This window comes from Sciurus vulgaris, assembly GCF_902686455.1.
Source record: "Sciurus vulgaris genome assembly, chromosome: 8".
In the NCBI taxonomy this organism is placed as follows: Eukaryota; Metazoa; Chordata; class Mammalia; order Rodentia; family Sciuridae; genus Sciurus; species Sciurus vulgaris.
In genome coordinates, this window is record NC_136468.1 from 70,081,861 (window position 1) to 70,106,833 (window position 24,973).

A 24,973-nucleotide genomic window follows, 5' to 3' on the forward strand; every position below is an offset into this window, starting at 1 on the left:
CAAGCCTTTAATTCTTCCTCTCCAGTTTGTCATAAGTCCCACCAGGAAAGCCCTTCAAGGATTCACTTGTACAGAAACACTGCATAGGTTAGTCTCACAAATGGAGGGTAAGAAACTACCAAGTCTTGGGAGCATTAGAAATGGAAAAAAAAAAAAAAATAAGAAACGAGACAGTATCTATCAGGGAAGATGATTTCTGTATCTCACAATGAGCAGATTAAAAAGAGATTACCCAAATTGGGCATGGTGCTGCATGCCTATAATCCCAGTGGGTTTGGGAGGCTAAGGTAGGAGGATTGCAGGTTTGAAATAGCCTCAGCAACTTAGGGAGGCTGTAAGCAACTTAGTGAGACCCTGTCTCAAAATTAAAAAATAAAGGGCTGGGGATATGGCTCAGTAGTGAACTACTCCTGGGTTCAATCCCTGGTCCCCCCCCTCCCAAAAAATAAACCTTACCAATTTAAATCAGACTTCCAAAAATCTATTTATAATCTGTCAGGACTATACAGATTAATACGTACTTTAATGTGATAAACCTAACTTTTAAAAGCAATGTAAGATATCATAGCAGATACAGAATAATGTTTTTAAACTATCCTCCTAATTACTCCACTCAAGGCTGGGGATATAACTTAACGGTACTGGGCTTTTGTCTAGCACATGCAAGGCCCTGGGTTTGATCTCCAGCACCAAACAAAAAACAACAACAACAAAAACACCAAAAATTACTCCAATCAGTCTGGTGAAATTTTTTGTATATTTCCTTCCATATTTTGTTTTTCTTGATGAATTTTTTTCCCTACATAATCAAGAGATCATTCACATCTTGTGTTTTTTATTTAACAGCATAAGTATTTCCTCATAGTATTGTCATTTTCAACAGCGACCAAATTCAGCACTGTATGGAGGTCTCCAAATTTACTTAACTATTTTCCCATTGCTGTTCCCAAGTCTTGTGCCATTATTAATAAAGAGGCAGTGAGTCCTGTGAATAACCTTTGTCCAAATTTTGTGATTATTTCATTAGGACAGATTCCCAGAAGTGGGATTAGTGGGTCAAGGGGTATGTACATTTCCACAGGCTACTGAGACATAGCTCCAAAATGCTTTCCAGAGTATGAAGCAATCTGCATTTCTATCAGCAACAAACAAGTGCTAGCACTTATTGTGTCTTCACTAATAGCAAGTATTCTTATTTTTAAAACTTACTAGTTTGCCTGTAAAAGTGATATTTCACTGTGACTTTTATTTTATAATTCTAACTGTAAACATCTTATCAAATTATTTACAATTCCTATATTGTGAATGTTCTACTTGTGTCTGTTAACATTAAAACATAAGGTAGACTCCCTGATGGTAAAAAGCATTCTCTATTAAAACATGTCATGTTCACTAACCGTTCATCCCATGTGATTAGGATTTACCTACCAGACACTGGTCACAATGCTGTCCTGTCACCAGACGCTTACAGTAGCAGTAACCAGTCTCAGAATCACAAGGATTTCCGCCAGGAATCGTTCCCAGAGGGTTGCAGGCACAGGCTTTATTAAAGATAAAGTGAGACAAAGAAACACACCAAGTGAGTTCCAAAGTCACCGTTTGGTTTTAGAATTACAAAGTAAAACGGGAATTGTGTACATGGGAGAACTCCCAAACTTTTACTAAACAGACTTACATTTACAACCAAATGGATCTTCAGCACTTAAGTCATAGAAGCCTTCTTTGCAAACATCACAGTGTTCTCCTTCCACGTGCAATTTACACCGACACTGGCCAGCAATGAGACCAGCAGAAAAATCAGTGTAACTGTCACAGATTCCCCCATTCTGAGAACCTGCTGGGTCACATGTACATTCTAAGAAGAACAAGAAGCACAGGTTAAAAGGACCAGGAAACACAATGCATCCTTATGTAAATGCACTATTCCCTTCCACCCTCTAAATCTCACAAAAATAAACCAAAGAAGGTTCGATTATAAAGTAAATTCCACTCCCCTCAGCCCAGACAGCAACTAAACTAACCATGCTTGGCCTGCTGCGCAAACTGAACACAGAGAAGGATGTTACTACAGACATTTTCATGTAAAAGGTAACCTGCAGGAGGTCCCACATGTGACATATCCCAACATACTTTCACAGAGATTAGGATCTCGGATATCTCTCTCCGGGTGCTGGTAGTAAAATGGTTTGCACTGCTCACAGTTGCGTCCCATGGTATTGTGCTGACAATCATCACATACTCCCCCGCTGACATTTCCAGTGGCCAGGAAGACCGCCATGTCGAAGTGGCATGAGCTGGAATGTTCATTGCAGTTACACTCTGTGCAACGAGACCAATGTAAAGAAAAGCGGTCTCAGTGACTTACCCACAGAGTTGGTAGGAAGAAAGCTCATACAGGAAACCAGGGCTGAGTTCAGACAAAGAGCAATCAATAAGAAGGCACCGTGCTACTAATGACACTGGTTCAAACCCTAAATCAGTCTGGAAACTAAAAATGCAAACTCTATGAAGCAAACAACCTTTACCTGTAGAGGAGAATGGGCTATTAAAAGGGAAAACCCTTGGGGAAATTCCTTGGAAAGTATGTTCAGAAGGACAGCTGTCAATCCATTGGGGGTACCCACAGGTCCCACTCAGTAGGACTGGGTGAAAGTACTCCAAAGGACATAAGGTAGTACATTAACAGGAAGCCTGTTTAGACTCCCTACTCAGAATAACATGGTATAAAGAATCATTTTCCCTCCTCCCCATTTCTACCACCACACCACACTTTTATTGAAGCCAGGTTCTTCAATAAAATTTGAAATTTTGTTTTGTTTTGTTTTGCTTTTGGTACTAGAGATTGAACCTAGAGGTGCGTTACCACTGGATTACATCCTCAGCCCTTTTTTATTCTGAGACAAGGGTCTAAGTTGCTGAGCCTGGCCTCAAACCTGCAATCCCCCTGCCTCAGCCTCCAGTCACTGGGATTAGAGGTATGTACCACCACACTCAGAAAACTGAGGTATGTTCAATAGCCTTCTAGTCAACCTTCTCAGATGTATTTCCTTCTCTTTGGCAGTCATCCAACTGGATTCAGTCATCTCACTCATGCTCAACACAGGGCATACCAATTCCTCCTGTCTGCCCCTCCTGGGGCTCTACACTCTCAGCTTCCCACTTGCCTCTGCCATAGGACATCCTGCAGAGGAACTGTGTCTCATCTGCTCCTTCCTCTCCTCCAGCAACCTCAAGTACCACTCATCAAGGGCCAGCTGGGTGCTAATTGCTAACAAAGAAGACCACGCCAGCTTCCATTGGTTTCTGAACTTCTAGAACATTCCTTCTAGTGGGGGCAGAAGAACTCTTTTAAAGGGGAGGAAAAGTGCAAGAAATCAGAGGCAGGTGGGAAGGGTGTTGGTTCACACTGCTGTACACCTCTGCTCAGAGAATAACACTGGGATAGATGGAAATGTCCAGAGGCCACAGCTGGGCTGGCATGGAATTGAAGCTGAAGACCCTACTCCATCTCTCTCTAACCTTAACGATCCACCATGCCATAATTTTCTTTCATTTTCCCCTCAAATCATCTTGCCTTAAAAACAGGTACAAGGTCAAGGACAACAACTCAGTCTTCCTGAGTCAGTGCCAAACACAGAGGTGCTGCTCAGTAAATAGTAATTTTTTATTAGTTTAACTGAATGCATATTGCTGGTCTCCTGGGACTCTCAGGTTGAAGCTGGAAGAAGTGTGTAACTTTTCTTCTTCAAAACTGCACTGTTTGGGCACCGCTAACCAGAGTACAGATACTGGAATCCTAGTCGATACAAAACTCCCTACAGCTGAGACTTACTTTTACAGGCATTGCTGTTCCGACCTTCGGCAGGTCTCCAGGGCAAATCGTGGTAGAAATCCATGCACAGTTCACAGTTTAAGCCCTTTGTATTATGCCTGCACATGCAGTGTCCATGGACCTTGAAAGTAGTAAAAACAGGGACCAGCAAAGTGAGAGATAAAACTAATGGCCAAACTGTCTCTAAGATCAATAGAAAATATAAACGCCTTTTCACACTAATCACAGTGAGGCTTTCTTTGTTTTTATCTTCTTCCTCCCCCAGTAAGTTCATGCATGCCTTTAACCCCCATCTCTGGAATAGTTCCCATTACAAAACAGATGCCCAATACTTTATTATCTCTAAAAAGAACGCCGATGAACAAAATTTGCTAATTTTAAAAAGTAAACTTATTACTTAAGAATTTTTAAAAATCTGCTGAATTGAAACTCCAACAGTTACAATGCAGAACTTAATGCATATATCTGAATACCAACTCATTACTTTAAGTTTTGCCACAAGGTCAAATAAATTTGGGGATAGGGGGCTGCTAGAAACTGAACCCAGAGGCACTTTACCACTGAACTACATCCCAAGTTCTTTTTATTTGCAGACAGGTTCCCACTAAGTTGCTGAACTTGTGATCCTTCTGCCTCAGCTGCCTGAGTTGCTAGATTATAGGTGTGCACCACTGTGCCTGGTCAGACAACCATTTATTTTTATTTTGTTTTGTTTGGGTGCTGGGGATTGAACCCAAGGGTGCTTTACCACTGAACTGTACTCCCACTCCTTTTTAAATTTTGAGACAAGGTCTCAGTTGCTGAGGTTGGCCATAAACTTGCAATCCTTGTGCCTCAGCCCTCAGAGGAGTTGGGATTACAGGCTGCACTACCATGCCCAACCCAGACAACCATTTTTTAAAAAGTTATTTTCTCCTTTTTTTTTTTTTTTTTGTTTTTACTTTAAGCATAATACTTAATTTTTTTTCAACCAAAATAAAAATTTAAAAAACATTTTTTCCTTCAAGTCAGGATACAATCGCAGCAAAAGATACAAACTAATTTGTTGCACTATTCCATGTTTGGCTCTAAGATGTGTATGCTTAGGACCCTTGAGACATATAAATGATAAAGAAACTATTTCTGCTCACCATATATGTATGTACATGGGTACTTCAATTTTCTACAAAATGAATTCAGGAACGGAACCAACAGATCCTTCTTGGACTAGTTCTGACAAGAGTGGAGTTAGCCGAAGATAAAAGTCTTCTCACTACAAGGTGGTTTTATATAAACTAAAAAACAGTCTGAAGCTCATACCATGAGACTCTACAGTGTCTGAGCAAACAGGACAACATACTGTGACACCAAGAGAGTAACATGACATTAGCTATGCAGATTTGTTAAACTGGAAAGTAACTGCATCATCTACCTGGCATTCTCTGAAAGATGTAACCGTAAGATTGGGGACATATCTATCCCTGCCTTCAGGCTCTGTTAAAAATCTAAGTTATGGCTCAGTGGTAGAGGGCTTGCCTGGCATGTGTGAGGCCCTGGGTTTGATTCCCAGCGCTGCATTAAAACAATCATCCAGTTGTTTATGCACTGAGATGTCTAACTGGAATAAAAGGAAGACAGAAGTTTTAGTTTTAGAAGGTTAAATACATTCAATCTTGCACCTTTTTAAAAAATAAGGATTAACAATCTTCAAAACAGTAAGAAAGCAAAGCACACCCTTCCACGAGGAGGCCTGGAGTTTGGTGGCAGGAGCCCTAAGGCAGGGAAAGGAGCATTAATCTGAACACCCACCTGCTATTCACTTATCTAGGGCTCCTTAGCCAAGTACTTAATCTCTGGTCTCATCCATCAAGTACAGTGGGTTTAGGTGACTCCTGAATCCTGTCTGGCACTAAAATCCCTTAAGTCTACAAGAATTCTCCCAAATTATTTAACTAGGTTAAAGTACCTTAATTCTTTCTGCCTATTTGGGAAATCATCCAAATTCTCAATTTTAAAACATTCATAATGTGCCAACACAACATGGAAGTATGAAAAGAATAAAATTAGAAGAAAAAGACAAAGAAAACTTTATTTCAACTTTAAATTTCTAAAGATATCCCACGGGTCTGGGTTAAAATTTCCAGTTTCTTTGGACTGGAATCAATTTCTGCTTTCTAGCATAAAGACTGAATACTTGTGGTTTTTAATCTTCCCTACTGTAAAGGCAGACTAAATTGTTATTTAGACAAATTTTTAATCCTTGGTGACTAAAATATCTACTTTAGCAACAGTCTATAGCAACAAATTACAAAAATTCATTCAGGGACTGTGAAATGAGCAGTTATATACATTCTCACAGTTCAATAACCACCAACCTGGTATAAGTGGCTAAGCCTAAGTCTGGAAAATGAAAACCCCTAAACAAAGACTTAAGGTAAGATTAGATTCAATTTGCCTTGTAGAATCACCAGTATAAAAGAAAGCCACAAGGAGCATTCGCTTACCATTCCTTCCACGTCTTCACTGAATCCATCCACAGGGGCACATTCACTGGCATGGCCGTAGCAAAAGCAATTTCCTCGAACCACCATATCATAAACTGCATAATAGTACTTTTCTCTGATTTCCATTCTGGAATCCAAAAGGTTATCTCCCAAAGTATGCAGTTTCACAAACTTGATTCTCAAGTTGGTGATTTTTAATAGATCTATGAAGGTCACCAAGAAGATGAAAATTCTGATCAAACAAGCAAGCATTTTTTTTGCAATTATACTTCATTTCTCTTAAAGCAACAATTGACAAATGAAAATAAGGAAAGTTTATTCCCCTGGGATAGTCTAGAGGATAGTTGTAAAGCTTCACAAAATGTGATGGTCCCTGGAAGAAGGAAAGCTTACTGCCTTCTCATAAGTTTACCAAGAATGTCTAACCTGTGATGAATCTGTCTGAGGACCAGTGATTCACGAAGAAGCATGAAAGTGGAGAAATAAGAATGCAGGAGTATGATTACAAAAACCCACAGGCACCTGGTAACCTAAAGTACTGCAATCCCAACGGGCACCCACAGAAATTAGTGCCAGTCTTACAGAAAATTCCATTCAGGTAGGAAAAGATTTATCTTCACTTTAATTTTTGTTATTATTTTAACAGTTAGGAACATATTTTATTGTCTATTTTTGGAGGGGAAAACACTATCTGAAATTTCCTGCCACTTCAATGAAATTCAAGTTACCAAAATAGATTTAAACACTCCAGAATAACTGCAATCCAGGAAAAAAGTCGACCAAGTTTTTAAGCAACGTTTTTTTAATCTACAACTTTTCTGTCCTAGTTTTATAAAACATTTCCATATTCATCAATATAATATATTGACGGAAGGATAAAGGGGCTTAGTACGAGGATGTCAGGGCAAATTATTTTTCCCTAAATATAAGTTCTTTGTAAATCAAATTCTCTTACTTTATCTTTCCTCTTTCATCCCAGATCTGGAGGCCTATGCTTACTACAGAAGCTGAGCTTCAATTACATCCTCCTGTAACTGGATAAACCAACAGTTGACCAACAGTCAACTCTTCTCCACTATTGTTTTCATTAATTACTAAGCTGTTCTTGCCAAAGTGGATCCTGGAGATTGGTTAGTCTGTCTGCCCCTGGCTGAGCTTTGTAGCCTCAAATTGCTCATAAGCTTTATTTTCATTTATGCTGATACAGCCTTACAACATACAATAGAAGACAAAAGAGTAGTGGCCCAGTATATTAGAAACTTTCAAAGCCCAAATACAATTTTAAATACTTCTAATAAATGCATAGTTCACAACAAAGACTAAAGAAATGGATGGGGGCAGAAAGTCAAAATCCAGGCGTTAAACATGGGCTCTTGTAAAGCCTGAAACAGAAAACCCACTGAGCTAAATGGAACACTGCCTGCCTGCAAAATCCTCCTGCACAAAGTGAGCACAAGCCCCTACTAAAGAGAGGCCAAACCACAAATGTGAAGGGCAGATGGAATATTTAGAGACCCTTGAACCCTTGTGGAAGTCCTCAGAAGAGCAAATATGCTCTCCTCTTTCTCCTGCCCATACTTAACAATCAAACTTCAAACCAACAGGGGATCATCTTTGAAGTGCATCTCTGAGGTCTATACAATAGGGACACTCAAGAAATGATGTTCCCTGGATTACAATGTAAATCAAAAGCATGATCAGCTAACGTGAATGCTTCTGTAATACACAAATAGGTTTTCTGAGATCACTGAACAACAAAACACAAGGGGATTAAAGTTATAGAAGCAGCATAATCCCCAAGTTCCCCCAAATTTCACCTACAAGGGGGTAGGTGAATCCTTCCTGGGTGTTCCTCTCCTAGAGTTCATGCAGATGTTTTTTCACAACTGGATTTTGAGACATGGAGGGATGGCCTCATAAGTCACTCAAAAACTGGCACGGAGCTGGAAATGCCATTAAACATTTGTTTTACAATAGAATGAATGGACCAGAGATAGTCTGGGCCACATGTAAAATTAATTTAAGCAGGGAAGCAGTACTTTTCTGGCAATATTCCTCGGATTTCTTCCACTCTATTCTTCCATGCTTTGAGCGTGGAAGTTCCATGAGGACTTGGTTAAAAACAGGGTCAAGCACAGCTGGGAAAGATCAGCAAGAATCAACCCTGCCTCTACTCAACTGAGTGCAACTCCACAGCATGGAAGGCAGTCTCACCCTTCCCAGGGCCAGCTCTGTGCAATACCTCAACCACAGCCAGTGGCAACAGTATTAACATCAATATGAGCTTCAATTTATTGGTCAGACATTTTGGTTTGTCATTTATGTGCATCAACTTATTTTCCTTCCATAATAATCCCAAGGTCAATATCACGCTCTCTTTAAAGATGAAAGAAAGTGGCAACAAATTCATTAGTAAATTACTTGCCCTGGGTCACACAGCTGTATGATGGAACTAAGATCTAAAAACCAGTTGTGATTCCAAAGCCCATTCTTTTAATTATTGCATATTGTTTTCCAAGAAGATCAGAATGTAATAATGTAATAGCATGAGCATATTTGCTGAACATTAGACAGAGCTCTGAACTGAGAACAACAACATGTGGGTTAAGAGCTGACTGCCATTTAATAGCCACATCACTTTATGTATGCTGTCTAACTTTGATGCTCAGGGGTTTTCATTTTCCAGACTTAGGTTTAGCCACTTGAACCAGGTTGGTGGTTGATTGCTATAAATGGAAATACAACCTTCACCTTATTGAGTATGTTGAGAATGGTGACACTTCCTCCTTCCCATCTTCCCTCACCAAGAGTTTTAGCAGAGCCTATGGCTACCTAGCTGGAGAAGTTTCCTTGTGTCTCTTGTACAGCTACCACATGATCTGTTGCAGCCAATGGAATTTGAATAGAAGTGATATGGACAATTTCCACATTTCATTTTAAATGAAATTTGCTTGCCTGCCACAGATTGAGAGAAGGATACAGTGGTGGTGGTCTAATTCTAGCCACATGGATAAACCTGGAAAGAAGACTGGTCTTATAACTAGGGCTACTCACTTAGCAAGTAGAAGTGAAAGCCTAATTATAGCAATCGAGTTACATTTCTTCTCTAGAAAACCCTCTGGCTGATTTCATAGAGAAATAAACTTCTACTTTATTTGAACAATTGTATTTTTTGGCACACTTTGCTACAACAGCTTAATCTGTATTCTAAACAATATACTGAGCAATAACATAAATAAGGCAGGATGATCAACATAATTATTGAGGACTTATGACATAAATCTTTTATCAAAACATGTTCTCCATCATCGAAGACCTATTACTGGCATTTCAAGGGCTCTTGGTTGGGTAAAACAGTGGAAGGAAGAAATGTAGGTGGATTGGGACTGAATACTTGGGTTCTGGGTGACACTTATTCCATGAGTGCTGTTTCCCATCCGAACTTTTATTTGAAAACAAGCTTACTCTGTATCTTGGGCTATAAGGATCTTCTATTTTGAATGCCGGATCTAACGCACGAAATATCACCTAAAAATAGATAAGAGTGGTTGGCATTTTTGTGATGTCGGAAAAGCAGACTTGGAAGTGTATTGGAGAACAAAGGAGCAAACAAACCTCCCCTTCTGTCGAGGGTTCAATGTCTGAATATCGGGAATCACAAATGATATCATCGACTTTCTTCATGGGTCCAGTTGAGATGCCTGGGAAGGAGCTCTCACAGTCGTAGGCGAAGTATCTGTACACACCCCAGGTTTTCCCAAAGTCAGATGATCGCTCTATCAGCATAGCAGCTGGGCGGAATGTCTAAAAGCAGGGAACAAAAGTCTCGTTTGATGTTTTTTATTGGTGATCTGTACTTTTTTAAGTCACAGAAGAAAATGTCACTCACTGTGTGCCACAAGCCCTGACTGCATGTGGCTGGTATTTCAGACTGTGGCTGGATTTCAAATACTTCAAGCTGTTTCACGAAGCCTCTTCTTGCAAGGAAAAGTGTCTATTCTCTAAATTTTACACTTCTCCCTAGTCTACTAGATTAGTAAGCTGTTTCTCTTTAGAAGTGGATTACAAACAGGCCTTAATAGCAAAAAGTTTTGGGATACGTAAGGCCCATAACACAATTGTGTTTTGGTGCTTATTCTTTTATTTCTTCATTTAACCCTTCGATAAATGTATGAACTGCCTCAATGGCACCAGACAGTGGCCTCTATTGATGTACATGTGCCATACGTAGTTCAATGAAGTACAGATATGAGCACATAAAATTTACAGTACATGTCAAACACTGTAGAATCACATGGAGTGATTTGAAAAAAGAAGAAATAAATCCAGAAGTTGGGAATCCGGCAATTTTCTTGCTAGGTACATACCCAAAAAACTGAAAACAGGGATTCAGATGCTTTACATAACTGTCCATGCAGACTAGTCACAATAAACAAAAGGTAGCAAGAACTCAAGTATCTTTCAACTGGTAAGTGGATAAATAAAATGTGGCAAATACATACAATGAAATATCCCTCGGTCACAAAGAATTCTGACACTTGTTATAATGGATGAATATTGAAAGTGTTATACTACGTGAAATAAGTCACACAAAATTTCAACTATAATAATTCCATTTATATGAAATATCTAGGATGGTTAAGAGATATCTGGTATAGTAAAGACTGAAAGTAACCAGGGGAAGACAATGGAGAGTTATTACTTAAGGACACAGAGCTTCTGTTTGAAGCCATGAAAAAGTTCTGGGAATTGACAGAAGCAATGGTTGTACAACACTGTGAGTATGCCTAACACCACTGAATCACATACTTAAAAAGAGTTAAAAGGCAAATTTTATGGTATGTGTATTTACAACCAAAAATATTTTAAAAAAATAAAATAAAGCTAGGAAATGCTTCACAGAGAAGATAGCATCAAACGATCTTAATGAGGGTTTTCCAGGCAGGGGCTGGAGGTGGCCCAAGGTGGCAGGAGAGGCTGGTGGGGCAGGGTAGGAAAGCAGCTGTTTGCCATGCTAAGGGGCTTACTTTACCTTTTTGCAATGAAAGGGGAATACTGAGGAATTAAGAGAAAAAAAGTTAAATAATCATATTACACTTTAGTGAGATAACTCTTTTGGCAGAGTTATTGAATCTGGAAAAAACAAGATATGGAGAAACTCAGTGGTGGGGTGAGGGAGATGAAGGGTTTTTCCCAGTGACTCGGGAAACTGAGACAGGAGGATTACAAGTTTGAGACCAGCCTCAGCAACTAAGCAAGGCCCTAAGCAACTTAGCAAGACCCTGTCTCAAAAAATAAAGGGATTGGGCTGTAGCTCAGTGGTTAAGTGTCCCTGGGTTCACTCCCTAATTAAAAAAAAAAAAAAAAATGACGGTTTTTAATTCAAGTAATTACAACATGGATAGAAAAAAAAATGTATGGAATTGGTTGCTCTGAAAATTTGACAGTAAAATATGCTGAATTACCTTGATAGTCAGTTAGTTCTCAGTGGAGAGGAAGGGAAAGGAAACAAGGGCCTGGGGAGCTGGGTGGGGGTGCTGACAATGATGAGGGCATGGAAGAGGAGTGAAGGCACTTGTCCCCGCGACACACATAATATTTGAAACTTCTAAGTATATGATATCTCCAAAAGAGAAGCAAAGACAAGATAAAGGGAGCCAAGGTTAGTGCTCCAGGAAAATGCACCAGCGAGAGGCGAGACCAAGAGAACAGCAGAGCCCGTGACACCAATTACAGTACTCCATTTAACTGTCTAACCACGGGCTGATCTGACTTCCTTCCAAATTCCTATATTGGAGATCTAATTTGATATGTCACAATGTTGACTAGGTGGAAATAGGGTCTTCAAAAGATAATTAAGGCTAAGGAGATCATTAGGGTGGCTTGATTCCAACAAGACTGGTGTCCTTTGAAGAGGAAATGAAGATACACTTGCACAGAGTGAAGACAGTGTGAAGGAGAAGACACCTATCTCTGCAAGCCGAGGAGAGAAGAAACTAACCCAGGCCGCACGTCTGTCTCAGATTTCTGGCCTCTGGGACTGGGAGAAAATATATACCTATTGTTTAATCCCCCTTGTCTGTGGTACTTTGCTAGGGCGGCCCTGGGAAACTACACTCTCATAACACATTTGTCTTATAGATGAGGAAATTGAGACTCAGACATTACTTGACTTGATAGTTACAGGCAGAGCTTAGATTCAAATCCAGGCTAAATTAGATCAGTAACCATCTCCCTCCTTCTGGTTAACGGCATAGTAGAAAAGTGAAAAATGAGTGTCAGAGGGGAAAAGAAAAAAGAATGCTCAAAATAAAATAGATGAAGATCTAGGAGAGTGTGATGAACAGGGTCAACTGGAAATAAGAGATAAGCAGAATGAGCACTAATAATCAGCAAACAGGCAAATGTTTCACACTCGTGAACGGGGCAAGTGCATTTTAGGACGTGAAGTCAGACCACCATGGAAGAAGATCAAAGGAGAGTTAAGTCACCTAGAAAACAGAACCCAAATAAAGATATCTACTCCTGAATTACAATCAGCCCTCGGAGGAGAGCTAAGGGTGAGAATGAACACGTTTCCAGACCTCAGACCTCTTTTTCCCAAGGCCCTTTTCTCTGATAAAATGAGTCAAGTATAAAAAAGTAGATTACACTTGCAGATGCATAAATTACTTTTTTTATCTATTCAGGAATAGAAGAAAATGATAATCAAACTGAAGAGAGTACTAAACTAAGAATTTTAGGGTAAGTGGGGGGATCCCCAGCGACTGACGGAACACTACTGTGTGCCAGTAGCCACGGCATAGTCCCACGACATCAGACTCCTGTGACACTGGGGAAGGTCTGGGAGGGCTACACTTAGTCTGATGTCATTGATCAACAGGAAAAGAGGAAAAGCATTGAAACCAGTCCTGTTTGTGCTTTCTTCTCCCTCCCTTCTGGAAACTTCTAAGTCCCAAAGGGCCATTGACAAGTCATCCAAATTTCTGTGGTGGAAATCGGAACCATGCATCGCACCTCAAGAAGGAATCCTTTCTGTGCCCTTTTGCTTAGTGTTGCACAGTTGCCTCCAGATGTATAATAAACATGAGAATTTGGAAACATCTGGCTATATACAAAAACCTAATGAACATACAAAAAATGAGTTTTGCTAGCCCAAGAAAACCTAATCAGTCATCTCCATGGCAAACCTGTGTGACAATAAACACATACTCTTCATCTCCATCCCCAACCTCAGTTCCCTCCTGTCTCCACCACTGTGCCTATAATCCACCATCTTCCCAATTAGACTACTAGATGACTTCTGACTCATCCCTTTCCTTCTGCTGCTCTGCCTCTCCTCTTTCTGCTCTTCATGGGTCAACCTTTGATCCTAAACCATCCAAGTCTCTGTCCATCGGAAATAGAGTTGCCTCCTCTCAGCAATGAGTCTCAAAGGCAGTGGAAGCAGAGGGTCTCAGTGTGGCAGAAAGAGGATACATGTGATGTGAAAAAAGCTTTCCAAGTATGCTTCAACCACCCTTAACCTAGACACTTGAAATGCCCTGAAATTCAAAACTTTCTGAGTGCCAACCTAACTCAAAGAGTTCTGAATTTTGGAACGTTGGATTTTGATTTCAGGATTGGGGGTGCTCAAGTGATAATGTCTATGCAAATATCTCAAATTTTGAAACACTATTCGGATTCCAAGCATTTTGGATAAGGGATACTCAAACTGTAACACGGACTGGACTCCTGGGCTGCAGGAAGGGGCTCCCTCCTAGGTGAGGCTCACAGGTGGACTTCCATTAACACCAGACCTCCATCAGCACTGACTTCAGTAAGAGTGCCCCACTTGTCTCCTCGTCTAACTATCCTAGTCCCTGCTCTTTTTCCTTGAGGGCTGTCGTTTCTGAAACAACAGGACTTATTTCTTGTCCCCATTTCCCATACATTCACATTCCTTACCAAGGAGACAGGGTCCTTCTGATTCTAATCTGCTAATTTCCCACACTCACTTTCTGGAGCTCCAGGCAAATCTACAGAGTACCTGGCTGAACCAACCCAGCTCAAAGGTCCCACCACCAGTGCTTTGCTCATAGACTGTGTTCTCTGCCAAGAGTGGCTTTTCTTTCACCCCCTCCCACTGAAATCCTGGTCAGGCCTCCTGGCTCAAGTCCAGTGCGACCCAGTCTTCTCTTAGGAAGGCTTTCTCCTTGATCCCAGACTAAAATTAATATCCCCCTCTCCTATGCTAAGAACAGCATTATAAAATATCAAGTGCCCACAACATTCCAGGATAGCAAGATTATCCCTATTTCCAGAGCAGAGGGGTATGTCACACAGCCCTGGGATGCAGGCAACCTTTCTTCCCATTTACCAATGAGGGGTGGACAGGGATTCACACCCAAGTCTGCCCAACCCCATACCTGTTGCTTTTCCTCACTGGAGCTAGAACCCGATGGGTAAGTTTTATGCCCCTTAAACTGAACACTGACAAATGTGTCCATCATTCACAGTCTAGTTGCCACCTGCTGTTTGACCTTTGGCATTTGCGTGCAGATTTTCATCTCTGGCCCACTGTATTCACTAGGATGAGTACTGAATATGTACCCAAAAGGACTTCTGAATAGGAATAAACTCAGAACTATCCATGTATGTGAACAGATGCCCTCCTCCAAGGGTAAAAGGATCATAAGCATTAGTAAAGGTGATTTTCAATATTTTTAGGAGTCACATAACATGAAGGCAACATCTTTATGTGTGACAGTTTCAATTACCATCAGGTGAGTGTGGTGGTGAGTGAGAGGACAAATTTGGTGACAAGAAGCACCTGATGAATTATTCTGTGAAAGCCCTCCCCTTCACCCTTGGGATCCAGTGTCAGTGTAAACCTTACTGTCTCAGCAACACAACCACCGGTTACTTGCGGGTAATCAAGGGGATGATGAGCTGAGGCCTGGGAACTACATGCCCTAATGTCCTGCTAGTCACTTTTTGACTCCCACGCCAACCCTTGCTCCCTGGCCTCACAGCTTTGGTAAGTAGACACAGTGGATCTTTCATGACTCCTGGGCATATGGGAAATGTATCCCCAGCACCTTTTCCTAACCTAAGAGGGTGCAGATAAGTTTCCTAACTCCAAATGTAAACTATTCAAAATTGATTTTAATCTGAGAAGCAAAAAGCAAATTATGAGTTTTATTGTGCGCCAACATGTACTTTTAAGCCATGTGAAGTCTGTCATTTCCAGGCAGCTGCTGTAAGAAGAAACAAGAGACTTTGGTGCAGAGACATTCCCTAGTCCTGGAGTCCATTTTACATCTTGAAAGAAAAACGATGAGAAAAATTTACATTTAAGAAGGCACACACACTTCTTAGGAACTGTAAAAACTATTCCCACAAATTTGCAAAACCTTGAAAATTAAAGATAATACACTTCCTGTTCAGTTACCAGACTCAGCATTAAAACAAACACATGGGATCAGAGATTGATGTCCAGATGTTTTTTGTGGGTTGGAAGCAAGTCAATGCTGCTTCTCTCTACACAGAGATAAAGAGATATCTAATTAAAAGTTTATAGTTGAATTACCTTAGAACAGAAGCTCTTTCTACTTATGGCCATGAAGACAGAGTATTTGTTAATGGTCATGATTCATGCCCATGTTTTAAAAGTGCTCATGATTCCCAACTTAGGTCAACAAAAGTTCCATGTAGGCCAACTCACAAGGACATTGGTTTTGAAAGGGTGATTACCAGCGCTCTCACGTCATTTGAGAGAAATTATGGATTTCTTACCTTGAAAGTCATTATGAGATGAGTAAAATGGGAATTCTGCTTCCAAATCAGTTGGATAGTGACATTTTCCATACCTATTAGAGATTTTTTAAAAATAAAGAAGAAAGGGTAAGGCAAATAGGAACATCTCCAAACAACTGCGACTTATTTTCTTAAACTACTGTTAGGCTCCTCATAGAAATCCTCTTTGCCTTATAGCTTGTACCCAAGCTAAAGCTATTAACATAATCCTTACTTAGGTGATGAAGCTCAAGTTAGGAATGAGTCCTTCAGTTTTCCACAATCATTCTGGAGCTCAACTTACTGAATCTGCTCACAAGACAAGACATCTGGCAGGGTGCCTCTCTGTGCTGTCAAGAAAGGACATTCTTGCCCAGGAAGACATGAAACATGTCCCAACCCTCTAAGCCAAGCAATTCTCAGAAGGGAAGGGGCACTTCCTGTACACTGTAGGGGGTGAGCTTGCAGTATGAAGCAAAGGGACACAATCCTCCCTCAATAAAACACAAATATTCTTTTTTCTCTGTGGGGCAGCAAAGAAATAAATAAGTCCAGTGCATATATTAGTTATACGCCAACTTAGAAAACTATCTGTCCCAATGGGGCGACCTTTGGATGTATTTCTACAGCCGAAAAACAATGCTAAAGAGACAAAGAATCAGTCAAGTAAATAAACTGGCCCAGAACAAATACTAACCATCTTCCCTTTCAGGGGAAAGCCTGAACAAACAAATGAGCCTTTGCACTGTGCCCTGAGGGTCAGTCGGTCCCACGTGAACACACTAAAAAGGCCAGTGGAATCTCAGGGATGGGAAGCACCTCCCCCAACCCCAGCCCTAGCCTGCCTGTTTGGTCAAGGAGACTTTTCATAGTTTCCAGAATGGAGAGAGCCTTTGGGGAACCATCTTCCAGAGCAAAAGAACTCTTAAACACGGGAAGACAGAATGTGTCGGAATGAATCATGTCACAGGCTGGTTGTATTTTCAGGAAATCCGTAGGATCTTTTGAAATAAACTCTCCTGCTGGGAAAACTGCCAAGTCGATTGAGGGGAAAAAGTGGTCACTGGAACGGATTATGAGTTAGTTGGAATGTTAAAAGAAAAACACTATAATCAGACTAATGAAACTTATCTAACTTATTAAAAAGAAACATGTTACAAAACGACTCTGGACACTTATTCCTGAGTGAAATGTAAGCTAAGGTGATTTTACTTCTCTTCCTTTTCAGGGTTTTAAAAATCTAGATATTGTTCAAAATTGAGAGATAACTAAATAAAGTACAAAGCAAGACCAGCCCCATAAGACATTTTTACATGTAACATAAGACACACACTGCAATGTGTGGTCCCCAAGTGCACATTCCATTTAGATTTAAGCTGATAAAGCACTATGGGGTCCCCCCCCGGTATTTTGTTTTGTGTTTTTAATATGGAAAGAAAAATCCATGGGAAGGGAAACATTTGATTTTTAAAAGTTTTAAAATGTATTTGATTTTTCAAATCTAGGAACAGATTACCATGAAGAGTCAGTTAAAAGTAGCTGTATGTTCCAGGCACGGTCTCTAGACCTGAGCACTGCTGATTTAAATACCACCAACGCATAAGCACGACTCACGCAAAACCACACAGAAAATAGATAAGTCACATTCAGAGAGAAAGTCTTTAATTGTGAGCTATCAGACAACAGAGAGATGATAGGTTATAGTAACAATCAGTCTGCCTTTCTAAGGCCGAGTTCCATCTGTCTAATCTCATCTAATCTTTGTGACAGAGAACTCAAGCCCCTCTGTTTGGAAAATCCTTATGGCATTTGGACTCTCTTGCTGCAAAAATTCAAAGTCATAGAAACGGATCAACTCCAGATACAACTAAGAAAAACCTTCCCTAGAACCTGTATCACTGAAAAGCAACTTTACTAATAAAATGGGGATAGTCTTGTCCTATTGTCCAGGTACCCTTTTAATTGTCTTTCCCATTTCACTGGAAGAATGTGGGAGGTCAGGAAACATTCCTGCCCCTGCTTGTAATACACTCCATGCTATTTCAGAAGTCCTCTGTGACTCAGATTTATAGAAACTTTTTCACATTGAACTATCAACCAAAATATTCATTCTCCCAAAGGAATTATTCATTCTTTAGAATTAATCTTAATGATGCATACTTTCTGAGGATCTGTCTCAAATTGGTAACCAATAGATTCCCAAAGTCAACTAATGAACAACTAACCTTCCCTAGAAACAGTCTTCTAGAAAATTTTTCAATTCAATAGTGAATGACATGGAAGATATTAATAATAGAGTCCTCTATTATTGAATCAAACAACTGCATACATCCAAAGCTCCCCAGTATAGGGCACATACTAAAGAAATTTAGTTGTATCCAAGCCCTTAATGCCAGTTTATGTTCACTTCTTTGGGGGTCCTTTTCCATAAAATTTTTATTAAAAAATCTAACGGTACACTGTTAATTAACACACTAACTTCAACTTTATTGCCCTTAATTTCAACATTTAATAAATGTGATACTCATTTGATCTTAGTGTCTGAGCACAGGAACATCATATTTGATGAATTTAATAAGTCAAAACCCAAAAGGCAAAGAAAAAAAGGGGCTGTTTTCACAAGGTTACTGGGGAAATGGTCATATCTACATTGATGAACTTTTAAATTACATCGCTATTCTTATTTCAGAGTATTACTATACTGCTAGGAAACCGTAGCTGGAAAGAAGGTGGGGGAGGGGCTCTGATTTTGCCCTTTCCTTTGGGGTTGATAAAAATGAAAACTATAAGGGCCTGAGGAATATGGGGGTCTTCATACACCTTCCCCTGAATGCCCCAACACAAACTCATTCCTAAGCCCCCCTCAGGTGAGGACTATGGTATACTCCTGTGGTCCAGCATGAGAGACTGCTTTCTTCCAAGCTGTCTGCTTCAGGGAGATGGGTCAGATTTTACCAAGAAAAGTTAGTGCTGTAGGCAGTTTATCTCTCAGAGGCCATAATTATAGGACAGAAAAGCCAATAGCAATTACAAACACCCAGGAACCTATAAACCCCATGCAGGTTACCAATCACACCCCATAGAACTTGTTCCCACACCAACCACATACCATTTTCAGATTGCCACCAAATCTTAAGGCGGTTTGGAGCAAATGTAGTGACCACATTTTCAATGAGATGGCTGTCAGGGTTGAGGGTCTCATGATAAGGATCTTGGGAATCGCATACGAAGCATTTTTTGTCCTCCTGAAAACAAGTTAGTTTCATGAGTCTAGGAAGCAATCTCATTTAAAAACAAACAACAAAACACAAAACCTGCCACCACCACAACAAAAATCTCACTAAGCCCACAATACAAAAGTCAAACCATTACAGCTTTAAAAAAGATGAATATGCAAAAATTACTGAAATGACTCTCACATCTTTCCTCTTTTAAGTAATTGAGTCTAAAATATTCCTGACAATATTTTCTCCTTTCTTGCAAATTCAAGGTCAAAAATAAAGAAGGCTTTGTTTTCATAAGCTACTAATTTAATCAAAATCAAATTTCTAGGTTTAGACCTTAATCTCAGTAAATAGCAAGAGAAGCTTAGTCTAGAGTTTTTGCTGACATAAAGCAACTGGAGATGAAAAAAAATAAAAAATAAAAAAGAACAATTCATTTGGCCTGATTTTCTAAAACCTAAATGAGGCGGAAACCAAGTATTAGGCAAAAATATTTTGAGAGGCTTTGGGACCTACAGAACAAGATTTCTGAGTTTCTACTTTGTTTGAGCAAGCAGCATGGCAGTGGTGGCTCACAGGCTAACCTGCAAACTCCCCAGAAGAGCTGGAGAGGAGAGTAACAGGCTGTCCTTCCATATTGGACCTCTATAACTGGGGGCCAATTCAAAGAACTCCCAAATGACTGAATTGAAATGAAAATGGTCTTGTTTTAGAGAAAATCTAAATTTCTCTTATTTTCTTTTTCCCTAAGATGCCAGCCACAGGCACATGGGCCGTGGGGTCACAAGAGTTCCCAATTTTCTTTATACGGTAATACGGAGCATCATATATAGCACAGCTTACTAGTTTCCTTTTACATATGGAGCTTTGCTCTGTACCTACATTGTCTGAAGTGCAGATTATTCTTAAGTCTGAAAATGACATGAAGACTGCAATATATAGAGACCTACATATATCTAGCTCACAAACAGGCTTTGGTTCAGGAAGATATTCTTACAAGGTCCAAATTGACTGACTATACTTTTACATTTGTATTTAGTTATTACCTTCTTCCCCAAAGGATTTGTAGATTGGCAAGATGTATTAACCAATAAATAAAAAACAATAACAGGCGCCAAAAATCAGGGATACACAAGGACCAGGAACAAAAACTTTCTGCCTTAGTTTCTATACCTACTCAATGTTTTGCTGAAAGTGGGTGGGGATGTAGGGTGCTTTGTTCCTAGCATTTGCAAGACTCTGAGTTTGATCCCCAGCACCAGAAAAAAAAAATTTTTTTTTTTTTTTTAAAAAGGCAATGCCTACTCCTCTTTAGACCCCAATATCTGTGGAAAGCAACTCCACAATTTCATGGCTAATCCTATAAACCAGAGAGTCTGGCTCTACTTGCTTTTAAGACAAGCAGACCGATTCTCATTCTGGTTGAAAGCTGATTTCAGACTCTGGTGATTCATTTACAGGATGTCCTGGCCTCTGAAGTAAATGTCAGCACAATAGTTGAGGTAAAATTTAAATGCTAATATTAGAAAAGGTAACATCGACTGCCTTTATTAACTTGTAGTCAAGGAAACTAGTACTGACAAACAATTACCAGAACTTTAAAAAAAAATGGTTAATTATAGCCTCCCTTCTAATCAGGAGGAAGCAGTCTAGACATCTCTGTATGAACCTGGAAGCAAATGAGTGGAATTCACTTTACCACATTCCTTAAGTTTAATTTATCAGGTCTCCAGAATGGGCTTTTTGATTTGTAAATGGGTCTCTACTTTAAGGCATCTGCTGTGCAAAGCACAGGACACAATGTCCTTCCACTGAAGGGCAGTTACACAGGTGGGTGACATGACCAAGCTCAGAGCAATTAGTTTGGAACTTGCCCTATATGTGAGACTAACATCTTTTGCTTTTGTTAGAGGCCAGAGATAAAAGCCTTCTTTTTAAGAATCAAGGAAAAGGAAATCAAATTCTGGGTAGTTTATGCTCTTTTAAATTAGTTCTGACTTTGTATATACATGACCTCTGAAGTTTAAAATCTGGGTCTACTCTTAGAAACAGGTAACACCTTGACATTTCATTTTGGTTTTCTACTCTCAGGGTACCATGGCAACCAGCACATTCTGATAAAGGAAGCATCCAATCCTAATATCTAATGGGCAGAGGACCAAGCCAAGAAATATAAATGGGTTCAGTGACTGAAATCACCTTGCAAGACAACAGTGCTTTGAATACTCTTTTTCGTGAATAAAAGATGAGGAGGCAAAAAAACCAAGATTACTGCTCAGTATATAAAATAAACCATTTTTAATGCACACTTCCAAATAAAATATTTAAAGAAAAAGAAAAAAGACTTTTGGAGCCCCTGAGCAGGGGACGGGCACAAGGCAAGGGCCAGGTCTGTCTGCAGTCCTGGCTTTTCATACTGATAGTGGTAGTGACAGGAAATGATTGGCGGATGCAACTGTGCAAACTGAGGTGGGGGCGAAACAGTGACCAGCCTAATCCCAGGACTCCCCGGCTGGCTGCACTTCCTATCTGGATTGCTGGCAGGATGCGGATTCCCCTGCTGCTACCCCTTAGGTCAGGTCCGGAGGAGATGCAAGCACCCGTTGGTCAGTCCTCACCTGCAGGTGGCTGACAATACAGTAGGGTTCCGGTTTGTGCAGTCCGCACGTGGAGGTCACCGAGAGCTTTTGAGCTCGGCCTATGAGAAGGTCACCGGTGGCTGGGTAGCAGCTGCCTTCAGCGCAACCATAGCTGAATTCCGGTTCTTGAGTGCGCACTTGGGTTCCGCACAAGGCTACAGAAAGAGCAAGCTATGAGGTTGCAGGGCACCAGCAGGGAATAGGCCCGAGAAAAAGAAAAAGCAGGAGGCAGGGACACAGTGAATTCAGAAGAAAGCAGAATACACAGAAAAAAGACAATGGAGAGATAAGCGAAAAGGCTGGGAAGGCAGGGTGTGGAGAAAAGAATGCAGAAAGAAACCTACACACGTCATCAGGGTCGGTCTAACAGCAGCTGAAGGCATCTCTCCCGGGAAACCCATCCCACCGCTTGCGCCCATCCTGATCCACCCGAGGGGTGCAAACCCCCACCACAAAGGTGGATGTGCTGACCCGCCACTTCGACGTGCCTAAACCGAGGCTCTGAGTGGCTAGCGGCCACGCGCTGCACACCCGCGCGCACATGGCAGTGCGGCGCGCCTCCCCAGTATTTGTGCGTGGAAATTTGTGCGTGTGAAAATGTGCCAGTGTGGGGACTTGGAGCCTGTGCGCATGTACGCACTAGGGTCTCTCGAGATTCGGTGGGGGACCAAGAGCATGTAGCAGATGCCGCTTCCCCTTGCAAAGGGCAAATCTTTAGTCCTACAGCTCTGAAGTGGCTTCAATGTTTCGCCATTTCGAAAAACCATCCAGTCCAGCTGTTTCTGGTGCCACCCAGAGACAAACAGGGATGGTTAATTAAAGCCACATGGCCCCAAAGCTGTTCCCAGGACGATGCCTACGCTCGGCCCCAGCACTTTCCTGGGCAACTGAGTTTTTCACAGACCCTTCACAGCAAGACCTGCCACCCTAGGAAGGCTGCCTTCCCTAGTGGGTAAAATGAATTGGCCGAAGGTGCCTCCTCCGGAGCGGCAGGGGAGGGAGCTCTGGGCGCAGAGCCTGGGGATGCGGGTCCGCCGCCCTTCGCCTGCGCCATCCCCAGCCACCACCACCGAGGTGAAAGCAGTAGCGTTTAATCCCAGAGAGGTCATTTCCAACCTGTCCTGCTCCCGATCCCCTAGGCTACCTTCGAAGCGCGGACAAACCCTTTTGGTTTCCCTCCCCCATGCCCAAGCGCCACCCCTCTCCCCACCGCTTCCTCAGAATTACCTAAGAAACTGAAGGCGAACACCTGGAGCAGCCCCATATCCAGTCCCTGCAGCCGGGGAGACACCGCCGAGGAGGGGAAACACCCCAGCCAAACTGCCTGCCTTTTCTTCGCGTCTTCGTTTCTGGAGAGGTGGAGGGGGAAAAGGCGAATATTCAGGGAAAGGAGAAGGGCCCTTCCATTTCCTGCCGCTCCCAAGGAAGCAAGGGGTGGCCCGGAGAAGCGGGGAAAAATCACGCAGCCACTTTGTTCTTCTCACCCCAGTGCGAGCGCTCCTGCCGGTCCTGGCAGCCCCCGAGCCCAAAGAAGGGAATTAGAAAGTTTAGCCTTGGGAGGAACCCAGGGAGGCGCCTCTGCTCATGCGCACACGAGAGCAGGGGCTGAGGGGGCGGGCGGCTACAACTTGGCGAGGAGGGGGTGAGGTCTGGGTCCCACCCCCCCCGGGGCGCTTCTTTTGTTTTAAGGCAGCTTCTACGGTTGCTGCTGGGGTTTGGCGCTTCCAGTTTCCAGCGTGGGATGGCGGGTCCACCACCGGTGCGTGTCTTGGGCCCGTGTGCAGAGGGTGGGATGCGTTTGGGCTGGTTTGAGAGATAGGTGCTTAGATCACCCAGCGAGGGGAGTTGGTTGGGACCTACCTGGACTCGTACATTTACATTTGTAAGAAGTGAGTCATGAAAAGGTGCCCAAGGCTACAAACTCTTGCACAGGCACTGGGGGAAGGCAGGTCACCCCTTAGAAAGAGGGTCGACCTGTTGGGTTTGTTGTTTAGAATGTGAACCCCACCCCACCCCAGAATCGAGAGCCAGCGTTTGAGACCGAGCACATCTTCAGTGTCTTCATATGAAGTAGGAAACTGCTATTTACTGCGCATTGTTTTGCGCACACATTTATTCAGGACATGCTTAGAGTCTCTGCTACCCAGGTGGTCATGGCACTGAATTATCCATCTGTTTTTTTAAAAACCTACTTCTTACCAAACAGTGGTATTAATTCAGATAATTTTTTGAACGACTCCATCGTTAAGGCCTGTTTTCCCCATCTCTCTGTGAAAGAATTGATATACAGCCACGAAGCTAGAGATCATTCATGAGGCACATTGCAAAATTTCTACATAGCACAATCTCAACAATTCTAGGAAAGAACTCCATGGTATACAAACGGGGAGGTGAGGAGTGGTCTCTAATGAAGGCCCTTTAACAGTACTGTGTGTAACTTGGCTAATAAAATAGATGGTATCACCCATCTCCTGATAGTTGGACAGAAAAAAGTTTGAGGACCAGACGCCACTATTCCTGTGAGTTAGCCAATTCTTCTGTCCTTTGTCATGGATGGAGTCAAAATCTGAGCTTTCTTTAGTCCTGCTCTGACCAATTGTGCCTGAAATGAGGGGAATATAGTTAGTTGTTAGCCCAGTCCAGAGATTTTGATTGTTTTCCAGTCATCGAGGGGAAGGGTTTACTTGGCTAAATGGTCAGTTTTTAACTTGGCTACAATGAGATAGGGCCAGGGGAAGTTTAATCATTAGACCATAGACTAAGCTACTCCACAAATTTGTAAACATTCGCTAATCTGAGGGAGGCAGGAGCCTCAGGTCTTGATGAGGCATTAATTATTCACCAAATGAGCACTTGCCCTTGTGCAGCCCGAGTAGATTTTTGTTTCTGCTGATGCTTAGGATCCTGGGTGCTAGCGGGGCAGCCCAGACAGCACTGAGAAAACCAGTGCTGTTGTGAGGGTTTAATACTGCAATGGAGAGTCTACGCAGATTGACTATTTTCAAAAAGGCACATCCC

General features: G+C 41.6%; 1 protein-coding gene across 1 annotated transcript in view; it reads right to left on the reverse strand.

The window, feature by feature from the left end:
• Nucleotides 1-23,433, reverse strand: part of LOC306667428 (laminin subunit beta-1-like) — a 69,947-nt gene extending 46,514 nt beyond the window's left edge. Inside the window, 12 exon segments of the mRNA XM_079150050.1 lie at nucleotides 1,429-1,541; nucleotides 1,676-1,855; nucleotides 2,131-2,319; nucleotides 3,833-3,953; nucleotides 6,316-6,518; nucleotides 9,781-9,786; nucleotides 9,789-9,843; nucleotides 9,931-10,119; nucleotides 16,093-16,166; nucleotides 19,202-19,337; nucleotides 21,935-22,110; nucleotides 23,183-23,433. Coding sequence (XP_079006176.1) covers nucleotides 1,429-1,541; nucleotides 1,676-1,855; nucleotides 2,131-2,319; nucleotides 3,833-3,953; nucleotides 6,316-6,518; nucleotides 9,781-9,786; nucleotides 9,789-9,843; nucleotides 9,931-10,119; nucleotides 16,093-16,166; nucleotides 19,202-19,337; nucleotides 21,935-22,110; nucleotides 23,183-23,219 — 1,479 coding nt within the window. The 5' untranslated portion in view covers nucleotides 23,220-23,433.
• Nucleotides 23,434-24,973: the final 1,540 nt, after the last annotated feature.